The sequence below is a fragment of the Scyliorhinus torazame genome, chromosome 14 (assembly GCF_047496885.1).
Source record: "Scyliorhinus torazame isolate Kashiwa2021f chromosome 14, sScyTor2.1, whole genome shotgun sequence".
NCBI classification, from domain to species: Eukaryota; Metazoa; Chordata; class Chondrichthyes; order Carcharhiniformes; family Scyliorhinidae; genus Scyliorhinus; species Scyliorhinus torazame.
Window position 1 is genome coordinate 102,877,277 of NC_092720.1, and position 27,225 is coordinate 102,904,501.

The 27,225-nt window shown below is 44.3% G+C and overlaps 1 protein-coding gene across 6 annotated transcripts in view; it reads right to left on the reverse strand.

Moving 5' to 3' along the window:
* Positions 1-27,225, reverse strand: part of nmnat3 (nicotinamide nucleotide adenylyltransferase 3) — a 95,784-nt gene that overhangs the window by 38,844 nt on the left and 29,715 nt on the right. For 3 of the 6 annotated variants that reach the window (XM_072474564.1, XM_072474565.1, XM_072474566.1), the window contains exons 3-4: positions 16,732-16,915; positions 4,455-4,567 (exon numbers count right to left, since the gene is read on the reverse strand). In XM_072474564.1, coding sequence (XP_072330665.1) covers positions 4,455-4,567; positions 16,732-16,915 — 297 coding nt within the window. Of the gene's footprint in view, positions 1-439; positions 535-1,856; positions 2,298-4,454; positions 4,568-6,869; positions 7,518-16,731; positions 16,916-27,225 lie in introns of those variants that run through there. The other 3 variants (XR_011934509.1, XM_072474568.1, XM_072474569.1) reach the window with 3 other exon arrangements.

The following is a 27,225-nucleotide window of genomic DNA, read 5'->3' on the forward strand; positions in this document are numbered from 1 at the left end:
TTTAGTGGTAGGTAGTCGTTTAGAAGTAGGATTATTGTATAACTATTAATTGCTGTATATAATAAATGAGCGTTGATTTAACTCTTACTAAGTGGTGTGTTGCATTATTAATCATTACTTGGACTTGAACCACGTGGCGGTATCAGAAAGATACCTGGCGGCTCATGAGCAAAGGTGACAGAATAAGAATAAAGTAAACTAAGGCTAAAACGAGCAACTATGGTAGCTTTGTGGCAATGTCACTGGACTAGTAAACCAGAGGCCCAGGCTAATACTCTGAGGACATGGATTCAAAAGCCACTACAGCAGCTGGAGAAATCTGAATTCCATTCGTAAAATGTGGAATTTGAAAGCGATTTCGACCATGAAACTATCATTGCCGTATAAGCACATCTGGTTGATTAAAGTTCATTTCGGGAAATAAATCTGCCATTCTTACCTGGTCTGGCCTCCATGTGACTCGAGAACCACAGATTCTTAATTGCCTTCTTAAATAGCCCAGCTTGCCACTCAATTAGAGACACGCAACGAATGCTGGCCCCGCCAGCGACACCCACATCCCAAGAAAGAAAAAAAAGAATATTTTGTTAAAAATCTGCCTTCAAGTATAACTTTGTACTAAAATGTTAACCTTGTCCTGAAACAAGCTTCTCATAAATTCCTGAAAGATTCAGATCACCTTTGCAGGGGAAGAGTTAAACATTTCCCGGAATGAGAGTCGATGTCGGTCAATAGCAAATAAACCGAGTTCCTTTAAACTTGCCAGGACTATCAGCTGAAAGCTAAGTGACACTTGGGTGACACTTGGGTGACTAATTGGTGAGTGTGCAGAATGCTTGAAATGAAATGAAAATCGCTTAGCGGAGCATGATAAATTTAGAAGAGGACACGAGAACAGTAGGGAGATTAGTTGGTCTTGAATTATTTATTATTCGTCATTATTTATTGAAAACTTTTTATTTCTCAGTCAATAGCTACTCTGTAAGTGGGCTATATGTGGCTTGGTTTTGAAAACAGGATTTGGGCTGCAAGTTATTTAAGTAGACAAAATAATCCAAGGCACTTGGGATGTAAGTAATATTTTTAACTACTGGGTTGACCATGAAATAGGGGAAAGAGAAAGGGAATTAATTTATAGATTTTTACAGAACTTATCCATCTTAACTGATTTGAGGACCAGAATAATATATCTTACATTATTAACTGGACCGCATCCATATGCGTAGAGAGGTCCTGACGTACAACAGGGAATTTTAAATTGGGCTGGTAAATTGAACAGGCAGTAAAAGTAGAACACAAGTTTAAATAATTAAAATGAGTTGGTATGGAGTACAGTGTGGCTGTTTGCTGAAGCCTGTAATTGTTATCGGATGTACTAAGAGTGGGGCTGCTGCAGGAATTCATTTAATTCATCGGAGCTTTTAGGACATGTGAATCCAAAGGAAAGACAAATTCAGGTGCTTTTGAAACTGAATGAACAATGTCACTCACAGATCAAAGAAATGCATGTTGTAGAAAATAGAATTCTCACTGCACTGTGGTGCAATACAGTCGACTCTACTGAGACTAGAGTACTCTATTGGGAAAGAGTAAAGGGACCTGTATAGGCTATATTCATTGCGTGCTTTGCCTTTCTTCGGAACACCCGAATGATGAGGCTAGGCGTTAATCGTAGTAAAATGTTCCAGTCTGACAACCTTCTCCTTGATCAGTGTAGCACTTTACCTCCCCCAAAAAAAGTTTCCAATGTTTCTTTCTCAGGGCTCCCTTTAGTGTCCTATTAAAAGTTACACTGACACACTTACTTCCCAGCAGTAAGGGAATGGGGCAAAAGACAATACATTCCACAGAGTATAAAAATTGTAATTCTTGGAATTTATTTTCCATTTGCAAATTTACTCAAGAATTAGAAATAATTCGTTGGATTTTACATCGAGGCCACGCGTGGTAATAAATAGCCAGGTAATCTGTTTTAGTGATATTGTTTGAAGGACAAGTATTGGCCATGACTCTGGACCATATCCTGCTAATCTTCAAATAGTGTCCTGGGATCTTTTATGTTCAACCAAGAGGCCAACTTGACTTAATGGCACAGAATGAATTTGCTGCCGAAACTACGACTGGATTTTTAGCCATCACCATCAATAACGTGCAAAATGTCCAGCCACTTGTGGTGAGGAAGAGATGTTCATGAAATACGAATTGTCACAAGTCGTTGAACGATTTGCACTGCTCCACTGGTAACTTTGTGAAAAGGGCAGCTCACCCTCAACTTCCCCGTGAGTTTAATGAAATTGCTGCATTTAAAGCAATGATTGCCAGTTAGAGCTGCTAATTAACAACCCAAACTCCTGATTAACGAGAACATTTCTGTTCCTGCAATGTTAATCAACCTCCCTGGCTGAGAAAAAGAACAATTTAACGGTAGAATCTCATTTCTACAAATGTTAATACATACATTGTACTTCATGATTTATAAAGTTAGATATTTTAACTGTTCTTACCTTTTTGTCTCTTTCTCTCTCTTAATCTAATTTTCCCTTTTCATTTCTCTTTCTGTTACCAGGTTTTACTCTAATCCACGTAATCGCCTTCTCTTAATCCTTAAATTTCAAGGTTAGAGAGATAGACCATGAGCGTGATTCTCCGTTGCCCGACGGCGATATTGGAATCGCCGATCGGGGGCAGAATCAACTCCGACACCCAAATCAGGGCCGGCGGCAGTTTGACGCTGGTCAGCAATGCTCCGCCTCCTCAGAAATGGCATAATCGCGTCACTCGTCACGCACCGTTGAAATGGCATTGGCGAGTCATCGGCAGGCCCTCCCGCAATGCTACGCCCCGATGGGCCGAGTGACCGATAGCGCAGGATACGTGTGGTCACAGCGGTTGTGAACTCAGCTTGGCGGCTGCAGGCTGTGTCCAGCGCCACCACACTCGGCCGGGTTCCGTGCCACTGGCTGGGGGGGGGGGGGGGGGGGGGGGGGTATTCCACGAGGGCCGGGGGACTGGTAGGGGGTGGCCAGGGGTGGCCTGTGGGATCGCAGATGGCGAGTCGGGTCCGCGCACGGCCGGCGCCATGTTGTGCAGCCCAACCACTGCAGGTCGTCAACCGTGGGCATGTGCGGCCAAGGACCCGGCCATTCTCGTTTGCGGCGCGGGAGTTTCACCTGTCGCTGCTGCTAGCCCCATACCGATCCCAGAATTGGCGAGGGGTCAGCGCCGAATTTTCGGTTGTAGAACTCCCGCGAATTCTTCATTTGAGCTGGCACTTAGCAACTGAAACGGAGAATCCAGCCCCATTAGTCTCACCATTCACCAAGGTTCCAGATCTCCTGTTGACATCATCTGTCTGTGCTTCCAGCAACTCGTGCCTTAAAATATTTTGAAATGAAAGACAAGAGACGGTAGGGCAAGGGAAAGATTTTAACTGATAAGACACCCTCCAGACAAATCTGGGCTAATTTACTTTAGGGGTTTAGCACAGTGGGCTAAACAACTGGCTTGTAATGCAAAACATGGCCAGCAGCGAGGGTTCAATTCCAGTACTGGCCTCCCCGAACAGGCGGCGGAAAGTGACGACTAGGGGCTTTTACACTGTAACTTCATTGAAGCCTACTTGTGACAATGAGTGATTATTATTATTGCCGTTCAATTTGAAAAGTGCAGAACTATTGTATTTAGAATTTGTTAACAACATTATTTCAAACCCTTTCTGCAGAAATGCTTTGGTACTCGCTAGCACTTGGAATTTATGAGTGCTTTTAACCAGTTTAATCTTGTAAATATTTCAGTTGTTTAAATTTAGCAAACGCACTGCTGTTCCTCGGGAGAGGGAAAGGCGGAATTTGTTTGATGGTTTAGGTGCCTTAAGCTCTGAAAAAATGCTAATGTGAATTGGGAGGTCAGGCACAATCAAACAGATTTTCTTTCCTCATAAAGTACGTGGCTTCTTTTTTTGGAAAAAAATCTTGTTTCCCCAGTGGCTCCAGCATTTAGTCGGTGAGTAGCTGAGCTGTTCAGACTGGGAAGATCCCCAGTTTGATCCCCGACTTGTGCTCAGTCAGATGATAATAGCCTGGGAATGATTAACGACAATACATATTGCTGGTTTTATCATTAGTTTTAGAGTTGGGGGGAAAGGCTGACCCCTTATAATGAACGTTGCTGAAAGTGCCCACAGGTTCAGTGGGTTAGGAGCACCGGCCTTTGTTGTCATGCCCCCACGGTGGAACAGCCCACTGACACTCAAAACTCACATATAAACACTGGCCATGCAGGTGAAGTATCTCAGGGATACCTCTGCCTGCAGATCCATAGCTCAAGAAGGACCAACCCTTTCAGGGAGAGGAGTGGGTGAGAGAAAATCCATGAGGGAAAAAAAGAGCACTTAAAATCCAAAAGTGAGTAAGTAAGCCAGTCTTTGGAAATCAAAAATTCCTGAACATACATACCTGACTGAGCGTTGGGCGAATCTACGTTATACTTCTGTTTAAGTGTCTTTGTGCTTTCTAGAGATGTTCCGCTCATAGCTTGACATTGGTGAAACAAAGCATTGTAATGGTGCCTGCAAAGAAAGAAAAGAGAACAGTAAAACCCTGTTTATGGTAATCCAATTAAAGATACATAAGGAGATTTAGTCCTGCTTTCAATTAATACCAAACAGAATCTCAGCAAATATACAAGGGATCACTTCAGGTTTTAATTTGCTCTTTACTGATTTCAGCACATTGTTGCTGGTTAAATGGGAGACTTTGCAGAAGCGGTAACCAATTCTCTTTTGTATTTCTCAATAGAAGACTGTTTCCTTGACCTCCTTTGTCACAGTAAGCTCTGCAGAAGCAGATATCCTTGTGAGAAATACTTACTTTGGCTGAACCACAGTGGAATAATGTCTGTGGCTTTTAGCTTTATTTACTGTTAAAAAAAATACCGGCATGTACATTGTACACGGTTTAATTTACATTTGAAACCAGGGAATATGTTTGACTTTGTGGCATCACAGCAAGCTGTTGGGTGTTATAATGGTTTTAAAGCTGATTTTTGACTATAAATGTAGCCATTTGGGCAAATCTGGCCTGAGACGTCATGTGTAAACATCAACATTCAATTCTCTGGTGTAAAACTAGCTGGTGTAATTATTAACAGCACCACGTGCGGTCTCAGATAGCTATAATGGAGGTCACTCGCATTGGGGAGAGGAAACTTCAAGTTTCCACTTAAAGGGATTGGGATAATTAAAGGGAAGAAGCAGAAAAGGAGGACAAAACTCTGAAAGCCTTAGAAAACCTTAATCTGCCGTGGTCCTCCGCAAAATTTTCACCACCTCTCAATATGGCTTCCTCCATCTCATACTATTACTACATGATGCCCTCTGGTTCAAATCTCTCTGCAAGGTAATGAAATACTCTGCAAAAACCTCAGCCAATTTTGGTATAAGCTCGATACCGCGTCAATTAATCTTTATTTCTTTATGAGTATGCCAGTCGACTTACAAATCTGTGCTCCTATGAAACCACAACAATTCGCTGCTCAACATTCCATTAACAATAACACAATAGTTCATAAATGGACCTGACCATCTCCTTCTCCTTCCCAGTGTCCAATAGTCAAGGTTTATTTCCTTTGTTAGTTGGTTGATGTAGATTTTCCATCATAGTCTTCATATGTCCCTGCACGGCCAGCTTGAAAGTAATCCTAAATATTTCATGAGTCCATGTGTATGATATTAGGGATCGTCTGTTCTTTATGGAGCATTTGAGAACCTACTAAATTTATATTGTAATCATGAAAAGCCTATTCCTAAGGAGGAGAATTTCATCTGTGGGTCAGATGTACAAACCAACAGTATCTAATATAATGTACAACAGCAACTTGCATTTATATCATGCTTTTAACATGAAAGATGTCCCAAAGGCACTTCTCAGGATCATTGTGAAACATAATTCAATCCAAGGGTATGGAGAGAAACGAAAGTGGAAAATGCAGAAGCATCGCGATAATCTCCTAGTCTTCCTTAGACACAGGGGTGGTGCCAGAGGACTGGAGAATTGTGAATGTGACATCCTTGTTCAAAAAGGTGTGCAAGGATAAAGCCTGCAACTACAGATCAGTCAGTTTGACTTCAACGGCAGGGAAACTTAGGGAAAATATAGCTCAGGACAAAATCCATAGTCGCTTAGACAAGTACAGCATAATCAGGGAATTCCTGAATGAATTCATCAAAGGAAAATCATGATTAACTAACTTGCTGGATATTTTTGGGGAGATAAGAAAGATGGTTGATAAGGACAACAGTGTTGATGCTGTGCATGTATGGATTTTCAAAAGGCATTTGATACAATACCACACATCAGACTTGTGAGCAAAATTCTAGCTCATTAATAAAAGGAAAAGTAGGCATTTGGGATAGGAAATTGGTTGAATGACAGAAAACAGGTCCTTTCTGTTCTTGGTAAATATTAATATTAATGACCTACATAGTGGCGATCAGGGCATGATTTCAAAATATTCAGATGATATGAAAATGGGAAACATTTTCAACTGTGATGTGGATCGTCTTGAACTTCAGAAGGACATTGATATGTTGGTGAATTGGGCAGACAAGTGGCAGATGAAGTTCAATGACGAGAAGTGTGAGGTGATTCATTTTGGCAGGAAGAATATGGAGAGACAGTACAAAATAAAGGGGGAAACTGTAAAGGAGGAGGTGCAGGAACAGAGGGACATTGGTGTATAAGTACATTTCATTGAAATGGCAGGGCATGCTGAGAGTGCAGTTAATAAATCATACACTATCGGAGGCTTTATTAATAGGGGCATTGAGTGTATCCCAGGACTCCCAGGAGTGTCAGCATGATCTACTGTACCGGAAGCCTTTGGGACTCCTCTAATCGGCCTTGCAGTCATTGGAATATCGGTGGCAACTCCTCCTGAATCTCTGGCTCATCATCTGTGGCAGCTCAGGGAGAATCTTGTCCAGAGGCTCGGCATCTGGCTTGGACCCAGCTGAGTCCTGGGATCCAACTGTTGTTTCCCTCGGATGTTCCTGCCTCCAGCTGAAGTGTATCAGCAACTCTGTGGTTCTCACCAGATAGTGACTCAGAAGCCTGTCTGCTAAAGTTGCCCACGGAGCTGCGGGTGATAACTGTGACGAATTGGCGGAGTTCTCCTCGGAGCTCTCCTCCCAGCTGGTCTCTCGGGTGACGGGTGACGGGGTGGGGGTGCCAGCAATGACTCTGGATGGCCCGGCCTCATGGTGATCTTGCAAGTCAATGCACATGGATTCAGTGAAAGAGAAGAATAATTGTGTGGGACATCAACAACTGACTTGAGACAGATCATGAAGGGCCAGTGGATCCTCACTTCTCTGGGTCAGGCGGCCTCACTGTCGGTCACTGCTTCTCCTCGGGCAACCCCACCATCTCCAGGGCCCTTCGTTCATTGGTGATGTCTGGATCTCTGGACTTATTCCTTCCCATCTGCTCCCTTTCCTTCCTACTACGGGCTATTTTCTCCTGCAGAGACAAAGAGAGGACATTGTGAGCCATATGCTTGATGGGTCAGGTAGCATGCATGGGCACCACATCAAGACATTAAGGGGCTGTGATGGTGAGCACCAGGCGGTTCTGAGGAACAAGCTTGAAGGTCGGATGTTGGGAGGGTATGAGGTGTCAGACAGGATTGGATGGATAGACGGTTGTTGGGGAGGGGTTTTGTATCGAGGGGTGGCAGGCAGGACTGATGCTAGGAGAAGAGAGATGGTACTTACCCTTACAGCTCGTGGGAGGTCGTTCACCTTCTTCCTAAATTAATAGTGGGCCTGCTGCCTGCACTAAATGAATCTGCCACCACCTCCCAGGCAGCATTTGTCATCATGCTGCTGGTTCTCCTATACCCTGGGGAGTACAGGGTGCCCAGCCTCTCCTCCACGGTGTCCAGAGACCTGGTCAGGTAGGCATGCCCAAATTGAAGAGCTGATCTCTGCGTTATCATCCGCCTGGCGTGACAGGGAGTGAATGCTGAGGGACTGTAAATGGTGCTCCCCCTTGTTATCTGCGATCAGCTGAGGCGCAACTCTGGCCTATCAGACAGCGAGGGAGTCAGGCATGGCGAGATTCAGGTGGGGGCTCGTCCTTTGGACTGAATGTGGGTGAATACCAATCTCATTGTGCCATTAAAGCCAGTACAAATCACCCCGCGAATCCTGCCCAAAATGAAACTTTGTCATATTTGAGGTGAATCGTGCCCAGAGCCACCAACCGTGACTCGAGTTAGTAAAATTGGACAGGTGAGTTAGCAAACAAAATTATTTTATTTTTAAAACTTAAAAAAAAAATTTAGACTACCCAATTCATTTTTTCCAATTAAGCAGCAATTTAGCATGGCCAATCCACCTATCTGCACATCTTTGGGTTGTGGGGGCGAAACCCATGCAAACACAGGGAGAATGTGCAAACTCCACACTGAAAGTTACCCAGAGCCGGGATCGAACCTGGGACCACTGCACCGTGAGACAGCAATGCTAACCACTGCGCCACCGTGCTGCCCCACAAAATTTGATACAGCAGGTAGTCCAGGTGATGGTAAAAAAATAGAATGGGCAGGATTTACAAGCCACATCATACCCGATTTGATGTTGCAATGAGGCCGTTGAAGCTCCCGAGAGGCCTCTCGCGAGATTCGCGATGCTTGACAAGTCTTGCGAGATTCAACCAAACTGCGAGATGTCGCCATCTGCATCTCGCCCTCATTGGGCGTGATCCAGGTCAACATATTTGAATAAGCCATTAGGCTCAATATGTCTGCACCGTATTCTCCGGGGCCTGGAACTAACAGCCTCCACAGCGAGACCTCGACTGGGCGCCATTTAGTTCTGGTCCACACAAACGCAAACCAGTCTTAACGGCACCTGGGTGGGTCTACCAGGCCATTAATGACCCCCGGGCGGTCAGGCTCTGGGCAGGGTGGTACCATGTCACTCCTGATGACATCCAGGCACCCTGGCACTGTCAGGGTGCCTGGGTAGCACTGCCAAGGTGCCCAGGTGCCAGGTTGCCCATGCCAGGGGTGCCCCTTAAGAGGTGGGGTGAAGGGAAGTGTTCAAGGACCCCGGAAGAGGGAGGTTTGATGCAGTGGGGGGGCTCTAGAGGCCGCGATGGGGATGCTGGGGGTGTCAAAAGATCGGGGTTGCCTTTAAAAGTGGAGTCCCGATGTGCGAGTATTCTTTGTGCAAGTTGAGCTTGTCAGTGAAGAAAACGCTGTACGTGCGGCCTCAATGGGCGTCCCTCAAGGAGGCAAAAAAATAGCAAAGTCCCATTGTTGTAGAGCGGTGTGTTTCCCGGCGCTGTAGCCGCCAAGAAACACCGCGCTAAATGTGTCCAAAAGCGGACACTGATTTTTTTCCCCCCATTAAATTGCAGCCAATAATTCTAATGATTCTAACAATTGCAGTTTCAATACTATTGAGCAATATTGTTTGTATCCTCCAAGGGCATTGAAGAGCTCTTATCATAGAAATGTTCTAGTTTGCAAAGAGTATGATCAGTGAAATAAAGCCACTACTAGATCCAGCGTTTCGGCTAACCATTGGGCCAATTGTATTTCTGTTTGGCTGAAAAATGTTTCCTTCAGAGCAGCTCTCTCTTCACTGCAGTGCTGAAGCAAAGCACCCGATGAATATCTCAATGCTGCACATGATTGATTATTCACACCCTCAATCACAATGCTCCTGCCACTACTTGTTTGAATTACTCCATGTGTCATGCAGACCACAATCAGCCTGCCCAGAAGCTTTCCTGCTCAGCACTAATTCAGCAATTCTTTGAACCCTGAACCAAATAAAAAATTTAATTTGGATTTGGATCAAAAAATTGGTTCTGCAGGCCCGGTGTGCCCATTCGAATGACAAAAAGCAGCTCCTGAAATATAATCGCTGGACACGTGCAATTGCACTTGTCAGCTCGCTCAAAGGGCAGGATTCTAATCTAAAGTCTGAACCATTATCAGCACCTGGAAAAATGAGTTTACTAAGCTTATCAGTATGTTACCTAATAGCCAGAAAGTCGACAAGCAAATCATCAAACATTTTGATACTGTGGGGACTGCAGTATTGAATTTTACCTCCATAACAGTACAGTTTGTTATTTATGGTATCACAATTGTATCTTAACCGTCAACATTCAAATGATAACTGCAGCAATGGTGAAAATGTTCACTGACTGGAGGGAATGTTCTCTACTGATAATGGTCAAGCCCTTTTTTTTTTAAAAACAAAGTTGCTGAGTTCTGGTCTATCGTGGTCTGCAGGGATTTGACACAGCTGAGGGGATTTTCATGCACTCATCACTACACTCCTACAAATTCTAAAAATGTAATTAATCATCCCTTTTCAAAAAAACTGTTCTGTATCAGTCACAGCTTGAGGTGCCCTTGAACAAGAGTGTCACTGCAATGAATCATGGAGTTTTTTCTGACGCTGTAATTTTCTGCCAGGTTTAGATGGCGAGTTATGTTGGTTGATTGTATGGAAAGAAGTGCGTTGCACTTACGTAACGATTTTCAAAACCTCAGGCCATCCCAATAGCCAACAAATGGCCAATTAATAAAAAACTCTGATCACGGGCGGGATTCTCTGCAATCGGCGCGATGTCTGCCGACCAGCGCCATAAACGGCGCAAATCAGTCCGACATCGCGCCGCCCCAAAGGTGCGGAATTCTCCGCATTTTGAGGGGCCGAGCCCTCACCTTGAGGGGCTAGGCGCGCGCCGGACTGATTTCCAGCTGGCGGGAAAGGCCTTTGGTGCCCCGCCAGCTGGCGCGGAAATGACTCTGCCCGCGGATCGGTGGGCCCCGATCACGGGCCAGGCCAGGCCATCGCGCCAGATCACCACGCGCCCCCCCCCCCCCCCAGGACCCCGGAGCCCACCCACGCCGCCTTGTCCCGCCGGTAAGAGAGGTGGTTTGATTCTCGCCGGCGGGACAGGCATTCCAGCAGCAGGACTTCGGCCCATCGCGGGCGGGAGAATCGCCGGGGGGGGGCCCGCCAACCGGCGCGCGCGATTCCCACCCCCGCCGAATATCCGGTGCCGGAGAATTCGGCAACCGGTGGGGGCGGGATTCACGCCAGCCCCCGGCGATTCTCCGACCCTTGCGGGGGGTCGGAGAATCCCGCCCCAGGAGTTTGACTTTTTCCTCACAGAAAGGAATGCAAAAAATGAAGACAAATAGTACAAAGATGTCTTTCGTGCATCTTCGAATGTCTGGTTACAGACTGTGATCCAGGACTCTCAGTGTTGGAATGAGGAACAAGAATGGGATGTACTTCTGAGGCTGTGTAAGGCCTAGGTCAGACCCCATTTGGAGTATTGCGATCAGTTTTGGACCCCATTTCTAAGGGAGAATGTGCTGTCCTTGGAAAGGGTCCAGAGGAGGTTCACAAGAATGATCCCTGGAATGAACAGCTTGTCGTATGAGGAACGGTTGAGGACTCTGGGTCTGTACTCGTTGGAATTTCGAAGGATGGGGGGGGGGGGGGGATCTTATTGAAACTTACAGGATACTGCAATTCCTGGATAGAGTGGATGTGGAGAGGATGATTCCACTAGTAGGAAAAACTAGAACAAGAGGGCACAATCTCAGACTAAAAGGACTATCCTTTAAAACAGAGAACAGAGATGAGGAGGAATTTCTTCAGCCAGAGGGTGGTGAATCTGTGAAACCCTTTGCCGCAGAAGGCTGTGGAGGCCAAATCACTGAGTGTGTTTAGACAGAGATAGATAGGTTCTTACTTAATAAGGGGATCAGGGGTTATGGGGAAAAGGCAGGAGAATGGGAATGAGAAAAATATCATCCATGATTGAATGGCGGAGCAGACTCGATGAGCCAAGTGGCCGAACTCTGCTCTTATGTTTTGTGGTCTTACTGAAAAATCACATCACAATTTTTCTTTGAAATCATTTGTTACTCATTCTCATTACTCTACATTTCCAAGGGCAGCAGTAGCCCTTTGTTACTTTGCCCAAAAGGCTGTCTTAATGTCGGAGTCTAAACCGCAAATAGAACATAGAACAGTACAGCACAGAACAGGCCCTTCGGCCCTCGATGTTGTGCCGAGCTTTGTCCGAAACCAAGATCAAGCTATCCCAAAATGTTTGCAGGCCGTTCAAAAGTGCAGAAAATCACAACCAAACCTGCCCACCTCTTTGCCTCACATTTGTGTATACACTTTCCGATAAGAGTAGCTGCATTGCAGTATAGAGTGGGCACCCAAGTTTAATTAGCCTTCCTTAGTGCAAATGTACCATGCTCACTATTACGCTACTAACTTTGAACAGAGAAGGGGCCAAATCTGAGATTCTAGGTTTTAGATTCCCTAGCCATCAACACCATCCCACTTCCTGGCAACTGTCTCAGGCTGAACCAGACTGTCGCACCTTTCCTAACTTCCCTAACATCGTGAGACTCCCCTCTCCCCCAACTGCCTCCGCTCATCAGCTGCTGAAATTCCTGTCCGTGACTTTGTTCTATACTTGAGTATTCCAATGCTCTCCTGGCTGTCTTCCCATCTCCCATAAACTCAAACTCATCCAAAACTCTGCTGCCCATATCCGAACTTGTAACAAATCCCATTCACCCATCACCCCTTTATTAGCTCCCAGTACAGCAACAACCTTCCATAGTATTTCCCTGCCTATCTCTATAATCTCCACTTCTAGCCTCTTGAGCATCCCCAATTTTAATCACCCCACTATTGGCAGGCATGGCTTTAATTTCCCAGCTTTGAAACGCTGATGTGTCAAATTTTGCTTTATAATACGCCTGTGAAGTGAACAGTGTATTACATTAAAGACACAATGCCTGTTGTTGTTTTCATATTAAGAGCACTGAATACAAAAAAGTAAGAGAGATTCAATTTGTACAAGGCATTAATTAAACCACGGCTGGGAAATTTGAAGGGGGGGTTCAGCGATGATACCTCTTAAAACTGAATAGTTAGCATGCCACTCGAGTAGTTTTACGTAAGTTACTTTATTAAGGATTGAGATTAATTATAGGAAGCGTACCGAGTAATTAATCATTATTAACCACTAAACATGTATTTTTAGGACAGAGCAGTAATAAGTAATCAATAGTGAAACAATCCAGGGTGCTGGTCCTGTTGTTCTGTTTCTCTCAAACAATCAGAACAGGATGCTGAGATTGTACATAGCTATCAGGATGAGGATCCTGGCATAAATCATGTGTTGCTTGCGATTCTATTGGGTGAAGTTTAAACATTGCTTGCGATTCTATTGGGTGAAGTTTAAACATAGCAGCTTCAGGGATTAGATCGCGTCAACTGGGGAGGGCTATTGATTTTTGAAAGTTGTATATGTGCTGAGTTTGTGTCTTTGTTCTATAGAAGGATCTTGGCAGCTATCCAGGTCTTATCTCTCATGTACATAAATGCAAGCTTGTAGAAAATTAAACCATCTTCTGATTGTTAATGTGTCTGCTGCTCTTAGTACTGAGTTGAGCCACAGGGGAAAAGCCCACGTGGAAGCCGACTCAATACACAGGTCTTGAAACCGCTCCTACATTTTTTGGCGCTGCTAGCATTATCGCCCACAGGGTTCTGACCAGAATCATATGCCTCCCCGGGTGAGTACATTTTAATTTACCACCCAGTGGATAGAGGTTGCGTATGACACGGTCGGATCCATAAGTTGTGTGACTCGGACAAGGGGTGCAAGTTGTGAGTAGGTAGCGGCAGACACAAGCAACACTGAGGACGTGCTAATATTGGGTGGACAATGACGGACTTTTGTACCACGCCAAGGAGCAGTGCAGGATGGTTTAGGGGCTGGTTTAGCACACTGGGCTAAATCGTTGGCTTTTAAAGCAGCCCAAGCAGGCCAGCAGCACGGTTCAATTCCTGTACCAGCCTCCCCGAACAGGCGCCGGAATGTGGCGACTAGGGGATTTTCACAGTAACTTCATTGAAGCCTACTTGTGACAATAAGCGATTTTCATTTCATTTCCATGTCCATTTTCATTTCATTTCATTTTCAGGATAAACCGCCGCACATTTTGAAAAAAGAAGACTGGAAAGGGTTGGGCCCCACGACGATTCGATGGAGCTCAAAACAGGGAGCCCTCAGTGGGGACCAGATGGCAGTATGATACAAACCATTGTTTTGAGCATAGGAAGTTGATCAAAAAGATAGTTGAAAAAGGATATGATTCAGAAGCGCCCGAAGCGGAGCAAAAGGCTTGGTGGCTAGGGCAGACTAAAAATAAGGCAGAGATGGCAGCTGTAATACGTGCTGCTCTGATGAAACATCACCTCAAAGCAGGTATAAGAAAAGAGCAGGAGGAGGGACTTAACACACCACAGGGAAGGGTGGTGGCTGAGTCACTATATCCCTCCCTCCCTGAGGAGGAAGGAGAACAGGGAAAAATAGATGGGGGAAGTTTAGCTGACGAAGCAGCCCAGTATAATGACTATCCACCCCAATATAATTCAAAAATCCCAACCGCTCCCATTTCACCAATTCGAACTGCATTCAAAACCGCCGCGGGTGGGAGAGAAGCCATAACAGCCACTCAAGCAATGCCACGGACTGCAGCGGAGAAACAAATATTCATGGACAAACTCAGTCCATTGCGCCGAAACCATACTAATTCGGCCTTTTGGGAAACCATTGCTGAATTAAGGGAAACCCACAATTTAACCCTGGATAATGTGAGACTGTTAACAAAGGGGAAATTACCTGGTTCGGCCTGGCAGATGTTACCCGCCAATGTACAAAGCAGGGGCTGGATAACGGCAGCCGGCAGAACAGAACCAGCTTCCTGGATTGTTTCACTATTGATTACTTATTACTGCTATGTCCGAAAAATACATGTTTAATGGTTAATAATGATTACTCGGTACCCTTCCTATAATTCATCTCAATCCTTAATAAAGTAATTTATGTAAAACTACTCTAGTGGCATGCTAACTATTCAGTTTTAAAAGGTATCGTCGCTGAACCCCCCTTCAACATTGTTTCTAGTTCTGGATGCTCTACTACAAGAAAGATGTTCGCTTATGCAACGATTTGCGAGGATAGTACGGGGATGAGGAAGTCTCATAATTGCAGCTTTTCACAGGAACAATGGGGGTTGAAGTTGGAGTCTAACAGTTGTTTTCAATATTATGAACACTTATGAGGGGATAAATAGTAATTGCATCCACTCGCTTGGAAATTAGCGATAAGGGGCACAAACTCAGGATCATCGCTGGAAGAACAAAAGGAACATTATTTGCACTCAAAGGGTTCTTAGAACACGGGTAGACATGACGGGCTGAAGGGCCTCCTTCTATGCCATAAATCTATGTTTCTAGGAATGCTACACCTTAAGTAAATAATAAGATAATTCTAAATGGAATGAGTTAAGTTTTTGAAAAAGACTATAAAAGGGCAGAGAATTAGATATAGAGTAGATAGCTTAACACAACATAGAGCAATTAAGAACACCTCCATTAGGAGACTAAATTTTGGAATATGTCATCCTATCATTATATATTCATATTTCATATTATGGTTTGAATGTGCTTTAAGATGATTAGTATTGAGTTTAAATTTTGGGATACCTTATAATTACAGAGTGAGCTCATATAGATCCTAAATGCCACACATTCCCAACAGCAGGTTAGGTGGATTGGCCATGATAAATTGCCCTTAGTGTCCAAAATTGCCCTTAGTGTTGGGTGGGGTTACTGGGTTATGGGGATAGGGTGGAGGTGTTGACCGTGGGTAGAGTGCTCTTTCCAAGAGCCGGTGCAGACTCGATGGGCCGAATGGCCTCCTTCTGCACTGTAAATTCTATGATAAGTTAAGCTGCTCAGCTCTCAAGCAGAATTGCAAAGTGCAACGAACACCAGCAATTCCTGCTCAAATTGAATATTGGGGACATCAACAACTTCCACTTGTACAGCATCTCCAATGTAATAAAATGTCCCAATAAGGCATGTCACAGGAGCATTGTAAAAGAAAATATGACTCCAATTCACCTGAGGAGATATTAGGTCGTATCACTAAAAACCTGGTCAAACGGGTAGGTATTAAGGAATATCCCAAAGGGGGAAGGCGAGGGGGAAGAGGTGGATGGAAGTGATTCCAGAGCTCAGGGCCTAGGTAACTGAAGGCGTGACCACCATGGAAGGGCAATTGAAATTGGGGGTGGGCCAAAATTAGTGCAATGCAGATATTTTGGAGTGATGTAGGGTTGGAGATTACATAGTATAGAAATATGTACAGACAGAAAAAGCGATGTGGAAATAGAACAGCCCCATCAGATTGCTCTTCAGGCCTTGTCAGATGGTTTCTGTTCCACCTCATATCTGCCGACCTCAAAGCTGATATCTCCACAAGAAAATTTCAGAGTCTGTCTTTTAACGTGTCTTGTCGTTCGGCGTGTATCAATTAAAATAGGTCCCGACATAAAATACACAAAATCATCCAGAAGAGCCAACGAAAAGCCGGAAAACTGGGACTGCAAATTATTATAGTTATTCACAAATTCAGCTAAGTTGTTTGCGTTCGGGAACCACAGTTGTCACACTCTGAGATCTATCAATTTCCTAATCTATTTTGTTGTGGGTTGATCATTAACCCAACCTCAAAACCAAAAGCACACCGCAGATCCAACGTGGTTGAAGGCAACAAAGATTTTTATTTGTGTCAGAGGATCTGTGAGCTTTACCTCAGCACCATTACAGTCTCCACCCACTGCTCCTGCTGACTCTCCCATGGCTCCAGCGTAATCCAGTCTGAGGTCTCCAGAGCTCGCTGAATCATAGCAACACGGTGTTTGGCTGCCACCAATCCTTCCTTCCCATATCTGTCGTTAACTGGGGAAATGATACCCTTAATAACGTTATACAGTCCTGCAATAAATAAATACAACTGAAGGTGAGCTACAATTTGAATCCATCCCCAAAATTCAGCACCAATTGGTGTTTCATTGATTCATTCTATAAAAATGTTTCACAATAACGTAAGTTTTCGGATTTGTTTCTTTATCACCTCTTTATCCATCTCTATCACAGTGCGAATGAGAATAAATGTTATTTTCTAAAATAAATTAGTATTTTTGAAGGACCTTGGGCAATGTCGCTTGAGAATATATTTGTTCTGTGTGGCCCCTTTTATCCAGTGTATAGTATATTTAATTCTCTTTGCAAAGCAGCACACGCATGCTATTTATCACAGAACAAGACCTGCATGGTCCCTTTAAGGTGGCACAGCTGAGCACCCGCACACCTTAGTGGAACATTGCCTGTGGGAAAGATTGTAGAAAAAACAGCTGCTTTCTGAGAACCAATCAGAGATGGAATGAAAGGGTGAACTGAGAATTAGACATTGTCCCAGGCGTTATTGTCAGTAATACCTTGTTCATTTACTTTTACCAACCAGCCACGCCAGCCAACCTTCGCGACCCATGCCAGGCGACCTTCGCGACCCACGCCGACCGACCTTCGCGACCCACGCCGACCGACCTTCGCGACACACCAATTTCACATATATTTAATGCGACAGGTGAGCCTGCTTGGACCTCACGATCTCACTTGCTTTGTCATTCGGTGTTACATTTCTGCTAAGGACTTCAGCTGACGATTTAAGTTCTCACTGCATCTTTTGAAAAAACTCAAGAGGTTTGTCCTGGAACTCGCCATGCTTAGGTCTTCAAATGCCATTGCAATTTTGAGGGTTTTAATCGTTCATTTGCCAGTACTTCCCTGCATATAACGCACTTATAACATACATTAACAAGGCCATACATTAAAAAATCATCTTTATACTGCTTTGTTCCCATTTCCCTGGTGCTCTGGATACAGCTCACACCAGCACCGTTTTGTCCTGCCATGGACTCCCCTGAGAAGCTCTCTCCAGCAGATTCAATTGTGAGATCCTGGCTTGTTTGTGTCTCTGGCCCTCTCTTCCTTATTACAAAATGATCCACCTTCAGTTCTTCACACAGTCCTGTTTCTTGCTTGTTGGCAGCTACATAATGGAGGAATCTCTCCGCCGGGAGCATGATTTGCTCTCTGCCTTCCTTTCTGTCGGGAAGGCTCCAACGTTCCCATTTAAAAGCTGGTCATGACTGACATTCTGAAAAGCCGTTGCGGTCATTGGCCGCTTCTCCCGATGTTTGGAACGTCACGACTAATCACGACCCTCCTGACATCCAGTATGAAAAACCCTGCGCTACAGGATGCAATGTTAAATCTTCACAGATACACTCAGCAGAAAATCAGTGATACCACATGAGCTTCAACTATTTTCACAATATTCTCTCTTAAATTTTTTTGAAAGCGCTGTATGAAGTGTAACTGAACTTTTAACGGCATTACATTTTAATAACTGACTTTGAATCAAAATCATTTTTTAAGTATGGAATTTCATTTTCTCCCTTCATTTATTTTTGAAATAATAACCATTTTTAAGTTTTAAGATGTTTCAGCTTCTACTTTAAACTCACCTTCTTCTTTATTTTCTTCTTTAAAAATGATTAAAAAGTAAATTCTCATCCATAATTTTTAGTTCCTGATTTACTGTCAGTGAGACTTCATCAACCTGATTCGATGCTCAGCCCGCTGGATGACTTAACCAGTGTTAGACGGCACGGATCCTCTATAGATGACGGTAGATTGAAAAATCACGTCAGAATAAGGGAGATCGACAATATAAGACACACTAACTCTTTGTAAGCTGCTTTGTTGTAGATCAGCAGTGAATGTTAGCCTTCGCCATTGACCACAAAAGCTGGGTCAGTCAATATGTCATGAGCCCCACCAGGCTTGGGTATCTCCATATAATGCACCCTTTTCTTGATGAACAGGACAGGTGAATAACTCTGTAAATGTCAGTGCATTACAAGTGCACAAGTGTGACTCAGGGAAACCTGTCTTGTTCACTAAGCTCACAGCCTCCACTCTGCAATTCCACTGATAAATTGGATGAGCTTAAAGACTCTTCCAAAAGAGAACAATGCCACAAATACAGCTGCACAAGTTCATGATAGCACCACTGAGTAATATAGGCATCTTTTACCCTTCTAGGCACAGAAACATTTAGGACGAGATCTTCTAGCTGTTCACAGCCGTGGGATCTTCTGGTCCCGCCAACACTGCACCTCTTTTGTGGGTTTCCCAGTGCCGTGGGGTGGATTCAATGGGAAATCCCATTGACAGCAGCGAGACCAGAGATCCCTAACAATAACTAATTTCTAATGTTTTCCAATACAAATATAAATCCCTTAAAACTACCTTTGTTTCCCTCACATGTTTTGTAAGTACATGTGAGACATCGGACCCAAAATCCATAAATTCTCCAATTTGACAAACATCCAGACGCGATGGTCCCGGGCACTGGTTCCAGTACCTCTGTAGTGAATCCTTGCAAGAATGTGCACCCAAGTGAACCAAGGGTCCAAAGATGTTCAAATTCATCCATTTGACCAAACTGAACCTTTTCAATTCAAAAGTACAAACAAACTTCTGCTGCTGTCATGTGAAATCTGGTCGCCACACTACCAGAAGGATGTGGAGGCTTTATAGAGGGTGCAGAAGAGATTTACCAGGATGTTGCCTGGTATGGAGGGCATTAGCTATGAGGAGCGGTTGAATAAACTCGGTTTGTTCTCACTGGAACGACGGAGGTTGAGGGGCGACCTGATAGAGGTCTACAAAATTATGAGTGGCATAGACAGAGTGGATAGTCAGAGGCTTTTCCCCAGGGTAGAGGGGTCAATTACTAGGGGGCATAGGTTTAAGGTGAGAGGGGCAAGGTTTAGAGGAGATGTACGAGGCAAGTTTTTTTACACAGAGGGTAGTGCGTGCCTGGAACTCGCTACCGGAGGAGGTGGTGGAAGCAGGGACAATAGTGGCATTTAAGGGGCATCTTGACAAATACATGAATAGGATGGGAATAGAGGGATACGGACCCAGAAAGTGTAGAAGATTGTAGTTTAGTCGGGTAGCATGGTCGGCACGGGCTTGGAGGGCCGAAGGGCCTGTTCCTGTGCTGTATATTTCTTTGTTCTTGTTCACACTGATGCTCAACTGCAAAACTGATAAAATGTTTATATTCAACATTACAGTAACAGTCAGGCTTGGCAAACAGCTTTCTTAATCGCCAGCGAAAAGGGCACATTCAGAGATTATACTGCATGGTTCATTCTGTCCCGTCGGTGTTGCAGTAAACTGTAAACATTTCAAAATGGCTACTTTCCTTTTGGATGGGAACAGTTCTGGAAAGTTTTGCACTTAACAAGACTGGAAAACAAAACAAGAATAATTCTGTCATAAAGGCACAAGAAGACAATCAGCCATCATCCAACAAGTGTTAATTAGCAAAAAATGACACGATCAAACTGTCGAAAAGGAGGAAAAATTCCTTCAGCATTCTAAGTTTAGTTAGATTAGTAAGAATAGTGCAACGCCTGCGTCACATAATCATTGTTGTGTTGCAGTAAACGGCTCCAGGCTATCTGGTGTTGGTACAAATGAATAAAGAAAAAATATATAAATGCGGGGAATGGGAAACAAAAGCAAAAAAAGTGCCACCAAGACACAGACATCTGCAGCAATAAAGAAATAGTAGGTATTTAATCTTTTGGATGGCATACTGTTTCTTCCCCCCCCCCACCCCCACACTGCCCCCAGTCCCATCCGCCTCTCTTTATCCAACCGTGGCGGAATAAATGCTTATCTTTCACTTTCGGTTCTGACGAAGGGTCAAACATGAATTATCTGCCTGCTTCTCATCTTTACAGATGATCACTGATCTGCTCAGCATTTTCTTCTTTTGTGAAATACGAATGGCTGGGTCATTGAGGAGTCATCTTCATCCATCACTGCATTCACTGATCTAACTCATGCTGCAGGCCACATGGCCTGGGGCTTTCGCCCGGCTACATTTTTTTTCCGGCTAGGATGCGCTGGTTTTTCCGGTGCAGTTTAACCAAAATTGGCATAATCAGCACAAAGATTGCAGAAGTTTAAAAACAGATTGGATAGAGTGTAAACCGTGCTGCTGTGATCTTCTGCCCTTGTTTAAGAAACATTGCAAAGGAAGCAGGCCCCCAGACTGAACTTGTTGGGGAGGGGGGTTCACGAATTGCACACATTTGCTGACCTGTGAAAAGGTTCCAAAGGTTAAGCTGAATATTTTGGTTGCAATTGTACTTATAGGCACTTTTACAACCTCTTGAATATAATTCCTTTTATTAATTTTCACAGAAACTCAATTGTGTAATTTGACAGGAAATACACTTCTGCTGGTTCTGCATCACATGATATGTAGTGATGTCAGCAGAATGTTTGCACGGGCTTTGGGCAGATCACCATCTCGATTGTATCGAGCAACACCTTTAATAAATCTCTCATCGTGTTTTACAAGAATCCAGGGTGTGGGCACCTCCACACATTTTCTCTTTGCAGCAACAGAGAAATGTAACACAAGTAGAAACAGGCGATGAGGATTTAGGTAGAAAAAAAGAAATCACTTAAAAAAAAAGATTTCATCCACTAACAGTGAAACAGTATCAGGAGCAACGGAGGATTCTTGGAACCAGACACACACATGGACATTGGGCAGACCGTGCCCGCTCATGGGAAGTTTTAACAACCTTTTCAATAGCAACTGTGAGTATGAATATCAATAGTTGTGGAAGACTTGCTTGCATTGAACTAAGTGGGGTCTGGGCTGCATGTGATGAAGCTATTTCAAAGTCTTTCGACTCTGCACAGGCCGCTACTTGGGGCAAAAGTCGAACTACATCAAGCAAAACAGGAAAGAGTTCCGAGTTGCTTGTTCAAGGGATCATTTGTGCTGTACTTTTCATTAAAAATTGAAAGTGTGGAAATGTCGACTCTAGGAGCTGGAATACAAAAATGGTGGGGAGGGGGGGAATGGGCACCATGGACACATTTAACGAGGATTATGAGACATGGAATTCATACGAGTAAAGATTTCCATTGTTTCTAATAGTTTTTAATAACCAGACACAAAATTTCTCAGCTCAGTTGGACATAGACGTTTATGCTCCGACCTCATCGGGTTCACCCCGAGAAACCAGAGATAAGTTCTATATTGAATTAATGAAAATCTCGGAGGGACATTTCTCTCCTAAACCGTCATTGATCACAGAAAGGTTTTGGTTCTACCGCTGTAATCAGGAGGTAGGTGAAAGCATCATACAGTTCTTAGCATCTTTAAGATCAGCTAGATATTGTGAACTTTGTACACACTTAGAATCATAGCTTCATAGAACCGCTACTGTGCAGCAGGAGGTCATTCGGCCCATCAAGTCGGCACCGACCCTCTGAAAGAGCACCCTAACCTAGGCCCATTACCCGTAACCCCACCTAACCTTTGGACCCTAAGGGGTAATATATCATGGCCAATCCGCCTAACCCGCACACCTTTGGACTGTGGAAGGAAACCGGAACACCTGGATAAACTCATGCAGACATGGGGAGAACATGTAGGGCGCAATCTGACCAACATAAAACAGTGCTGTTCAGGGTGGGATTAGCGGAGTTGTTCCCAACACCTGTAGCATGGGAATGACCCCCCTATCTATTGGCACTCTATCATATTTGCGTGCCCCGTCAGGAAATGCCCTCATGAGACTGCACTGAGCTGCATTTCCTCAATGAGCAGTCCCGCTCGAAGGGATTGGGACGTCATTTTTCAAGGTGCTCCAATCTCACAATCTCTCGGCGCAAACTCCAGACCTCCACAAAGCCCCAACTCACCTGTTTGGGGGTCCTCGGGCCGCCCGAACCCCACCACATACAGGCAGGGCATTCCCGGTCCCAGTCCTGGGTGCAGGCACAATGCCAGATTGGCACCTTCGCGCTTCCAGCCTGGCACCCTGACAGTGCCCCTACCAGCCTGACAGTGTCACCTGGACACCCAGGTGGTACTGCCAGGGTGCCCAGGTGGCACTAGCAGTATCAGGTTGCCACCCTTCCCAGAGACCGACTACTCGAGGGCCTCTGATCAGGGAGACCTCTCCACGTACCGTTCAGCTTGGTCCCTGTTTGTGGCGACCAGTACTGAACGGCAGCCGGCATGAGTCTCCTCAGCAAAGCCGATAGATGCCGGGTGACCATTTAATCTGGCGAAGGCAGAAATAAATAAGCTTCTAAGGCAACTTCACTCTGCGAGACTGATGGCGATGTCGCAAGATCTGGTTAGATCTTACGAGGTGTAACGGCCATCGTGAGGCCAAGGGGAGGCCTCTCCCAGCATCTACCGGTCGCATTCCTAACCACTGTGCTACCCAGTTGCTCTTGACGACACTCTTTGTGACAGGCTGGTTTGTGGACATCATAATGAAGCTATTCAGAGTAAGTTGCATCCTGTACGTGATGTAACTCATAAGCTGTTGTGGAAGTTGCCAGATATATGGCGGTAGCAACCAGAGAAGCATCACAGATAGGGACTGGAGCGATGATTCACAAATGGATACCTCAAGGAACAAGGCTGCAAAGGTGCAACCATATCACCGTGTACACCGGTTGGACACTCAGCAAAGGAATACTGGAGTAAAACAAATACATGCAAGGCCTGTGGCATGTTGGGCTCATAAAACTTATCCTACTCCAAGAAGGTGCAAGAAAGAAAACACAGTTAAACAATCTAGTCGTGTTTACAAATTAATGGATTAGGCGCAAGATCACTCAAAATACAGCGGAACGGAACTACAGCAAGAGTTAAAGCTAGGTGTTTTATCAAAGCAGGGTGATCAATAGCATTTATGGGCATATCTAAAACTTGACGGTCTTGAAATAAAAATGGAAGTGGACCAGGGCGCAGCAGTATCGTTACTATTTGTAGACAATTAATCACCAAAAGCTGAAACATCTTCCTGTAAAACCATCAAATGTGATCCTAAAGATGTACACTGAAGAGGTTGTACCATTAAAAGTATGCATTGTGGTGAAAGTAGAAGCAAATGGACAGAGCATGGTTGGCTAGGATGAGGCTTAACTGGGAAACAATCAATTAGTGGATTCAAAGACCGACTTACAACAACTTACGAAGAAATACGAGGTGTTCAAAGATTCACTAGTCTCTGTGACTGGCGATGAGATGCACCTAAAAATCAAGCCAGACAGTACACCCAAATGCCTCAAAGCTAGAACCATGCCATACGGCATCAGGCCTAAAGTTGAAGAAGAACTAGAAATATTAGTATGAACTGGTTAAAGTTGAAAAAGAACTAGAAATATTAGTATGAACAGGTGAAGAGGAGTCATTGAACCTGTTGCCACAAGTGATTGGGCAACACCAATTGTTCCTGTATTAAATGGGATGGAACACTGAGAATTTGTGGTGATTTTAAGGCTACTAATAGTTTAATTGTGTGCGCAGATCCATTATCCACTGCCGCTGATTGAAGGCGTGTTTGCGGGACTTTATGGAGGACAGAAATTCAGTAAAATTTGAACTTTCACAGGCATATCTGGAGATGAACGTGGTTGTCGAATCACAGCCACTACTCACCAGCATAATGCAGAAGGGTCTGTTTCGTTACAGACGATTTCCTTTTGGAATAATATGTGCGCCTGCCCTCTTTCAAAGATCTATGTATCAAATTCTAAGTGGGTTGAATGGAGGGCAATGTTATTTAGATGACATACTCATCATCAGTTCGAGTGAACAGGAAGACTTGACGAATTTGGAAGCTATCCTGAAGCGGCTACAGAGCCACAACATGGGAGTTAAGAAGGAAAAGTGTGACTTTTTCAAGTCATCCATAAATTATCTCGGTTAAATCATCGACAACGATGGTTTACACAAAGAAGCACCATGTCCTCAAAAAGTGACACAATTAAGGTCATTTTTAGGATTGCTCAATTATTATGGTAAATTTGTGTTGAATTTAGCAACACAACTGAAACCTTTACACACGTTGCAATGTGTTGAACAGGCATGTGCTGGTCAGAAGAATGTGACAATGCATACAATGAAGTGAAAGAAGTTTTACTGAAGTCAGAGCTGTTGGTTCATTTTAATCCCAAGATGAAGTTGCAACTTGCTTGTGATGCCTCACCCTATGGGGTTGGTGCAGGCTCTTGCACATTATGCCTTCAGCAGAGGAACGATCGATAGCATTTGCTTCATGCACTCTTACTACCGCAGAAATGAATTACGCTCAACTAGTAAAAGAAGCTTTGAGCAGCATTTTCAGTGTAAGAAGGTACAATCATTGCCTATATGGGTGTCATTTTACTCTTTTGAAGGATTATCGGCCCTTGACTACAATCTTTGGGCCGTATAAAGGTAAATCTTCTTTGGCAGATAGTAGATTGCAAAGATGATCATTCATATTGTCGGCACACATTTACGATATCCAATATCGCAAGTCGGAGCAGCATTCAAATGCTGATGCTTTACCACAATTGCCATTTTACAAGTCAAGCATAACCCAGAAGAACATTTCATCAATATTTTGTTTTTATCATTCTTGTGTATACCTGTGACTTCATCTCAAGTTCAAAGATATACAAGAACTAATCCAGTGATTGGCAAGGTGATGGATTTGGACCATGATGGTAATGATGAAGGAATTGGCACACAGTTATTTATGGCGGCCATGATTAGATGCTCACATTGCAGAGAAAGTTGGACAATGTTAATTTTGAGCAAAACTAAGGAACACTCCACCATTACAACCATTACATCTGTTGGAATGGCCGACTCAGCCACGGCAGAGAATATACATCAATTATGCTGATCCATTAGACGGTCACATGTTCTTGGTGATTGTGAACGCACACTTGAAATGGCCAGAAGTCGTGATAATTAAGTCAACGACAACTGAGCTGAGCATTGAGAAACTAGATGAAATAGTCGCAATATTTGGAGCACCGGAGCAGATTGTCAGTGATAATGGTATCTGTTTAAACAAGAACAAAGAACAAAGAAATGTACAGCACAGGAACAGGCCCTTCGGCTCTCCAAGCCCGTGCCGACCATGCTGCCCGACTAAACTACAATCTTCTACACTTCCTGGGTCCGTATCCCTCTATTCCCATCCTATTCATGTATTTGTCAAGATGCCCCTTAAATGTCACTATCGTCCCTGCTTCCACCACCTCCTCCGGTAGCGAGTTCCAGGCACCCACTACCCTCTGCGTAAAAAACTTGCCTCGTACATCTACTCTAAACCTTGCCCCTCTCACCTTAAACCTATGCCCCCTAGTAATTGACCCCTCTACCCTGGGGAAAAGCCTCTGACTATCCACTCTGTCTATGCCCCTCATAATTTTGTATACCTCTATCAGGTCTCCCCTCAACCTCCTTCGTTCCAGTGAGAACAAACCGAGTTTATTCAACCGCTCCTCATAGCTAATGCCCTCCATACCAGGCAACATTCTGGTAAATCTCTTCTGCACCCTCTCTAAAGCCTCCACATCCTTCTGGTAGTGTGGCGACCAGAATTGAACACTATACTCCAAGTGTGGCCTAACTAAGGTTCTATACAGCTGCAACATGACTTGCCAATTCTTATACTCAATGCCCCGGCCAATGAAGGCAAGCATGCCGTATGCCTTCTTGACTACCTTCTCCACCTGTGTTGCCCCTTTCAGTGACCTGTGGACCTGTACTCCTAGATCTCTTTGACTTTCAATACACTTGAGGGTTCTACCATTCACTGCATATTCCCTACCTGCATTAGACCTTCCAAAATGCATTACCTCACATTTGTCCGGATTAAACTCCATCTGCCATCTCTCCGCCCAAGTCTCCAAACAATCTAAATCCTGCTGTATCCTCCGACAGTCCTCATCGCTATCCGCAATTCCACCAACCTTTGTGTCGTCCGCAAACTTACTAATCAGACCAGTTACATTTTCCTCCAAATCATTTATATATACTACAAAGAGCAAAGGCCCCAGCACTGATCCCTGTGGAACATGACTGGTCACAGCCCTCCAATTAGAAAAGCATCCTTCCATTGCTACTCTCTGCCTTCTATGGCCTAGCCATAGGCCATAGAGTTTACTTCAAAGGATTTTGAGGACTACTTGAAATGGAATAGTATACACCATATCATGCCTACAGCATATCATGTCAGCTCCATATCATCCAGCAACAAATGGATTGGCCGAATGTTTTGTGCAATCACTAAAGTATTCTGTCAATGCATCGAAAGACCAGGGGACATTAGCGAGAA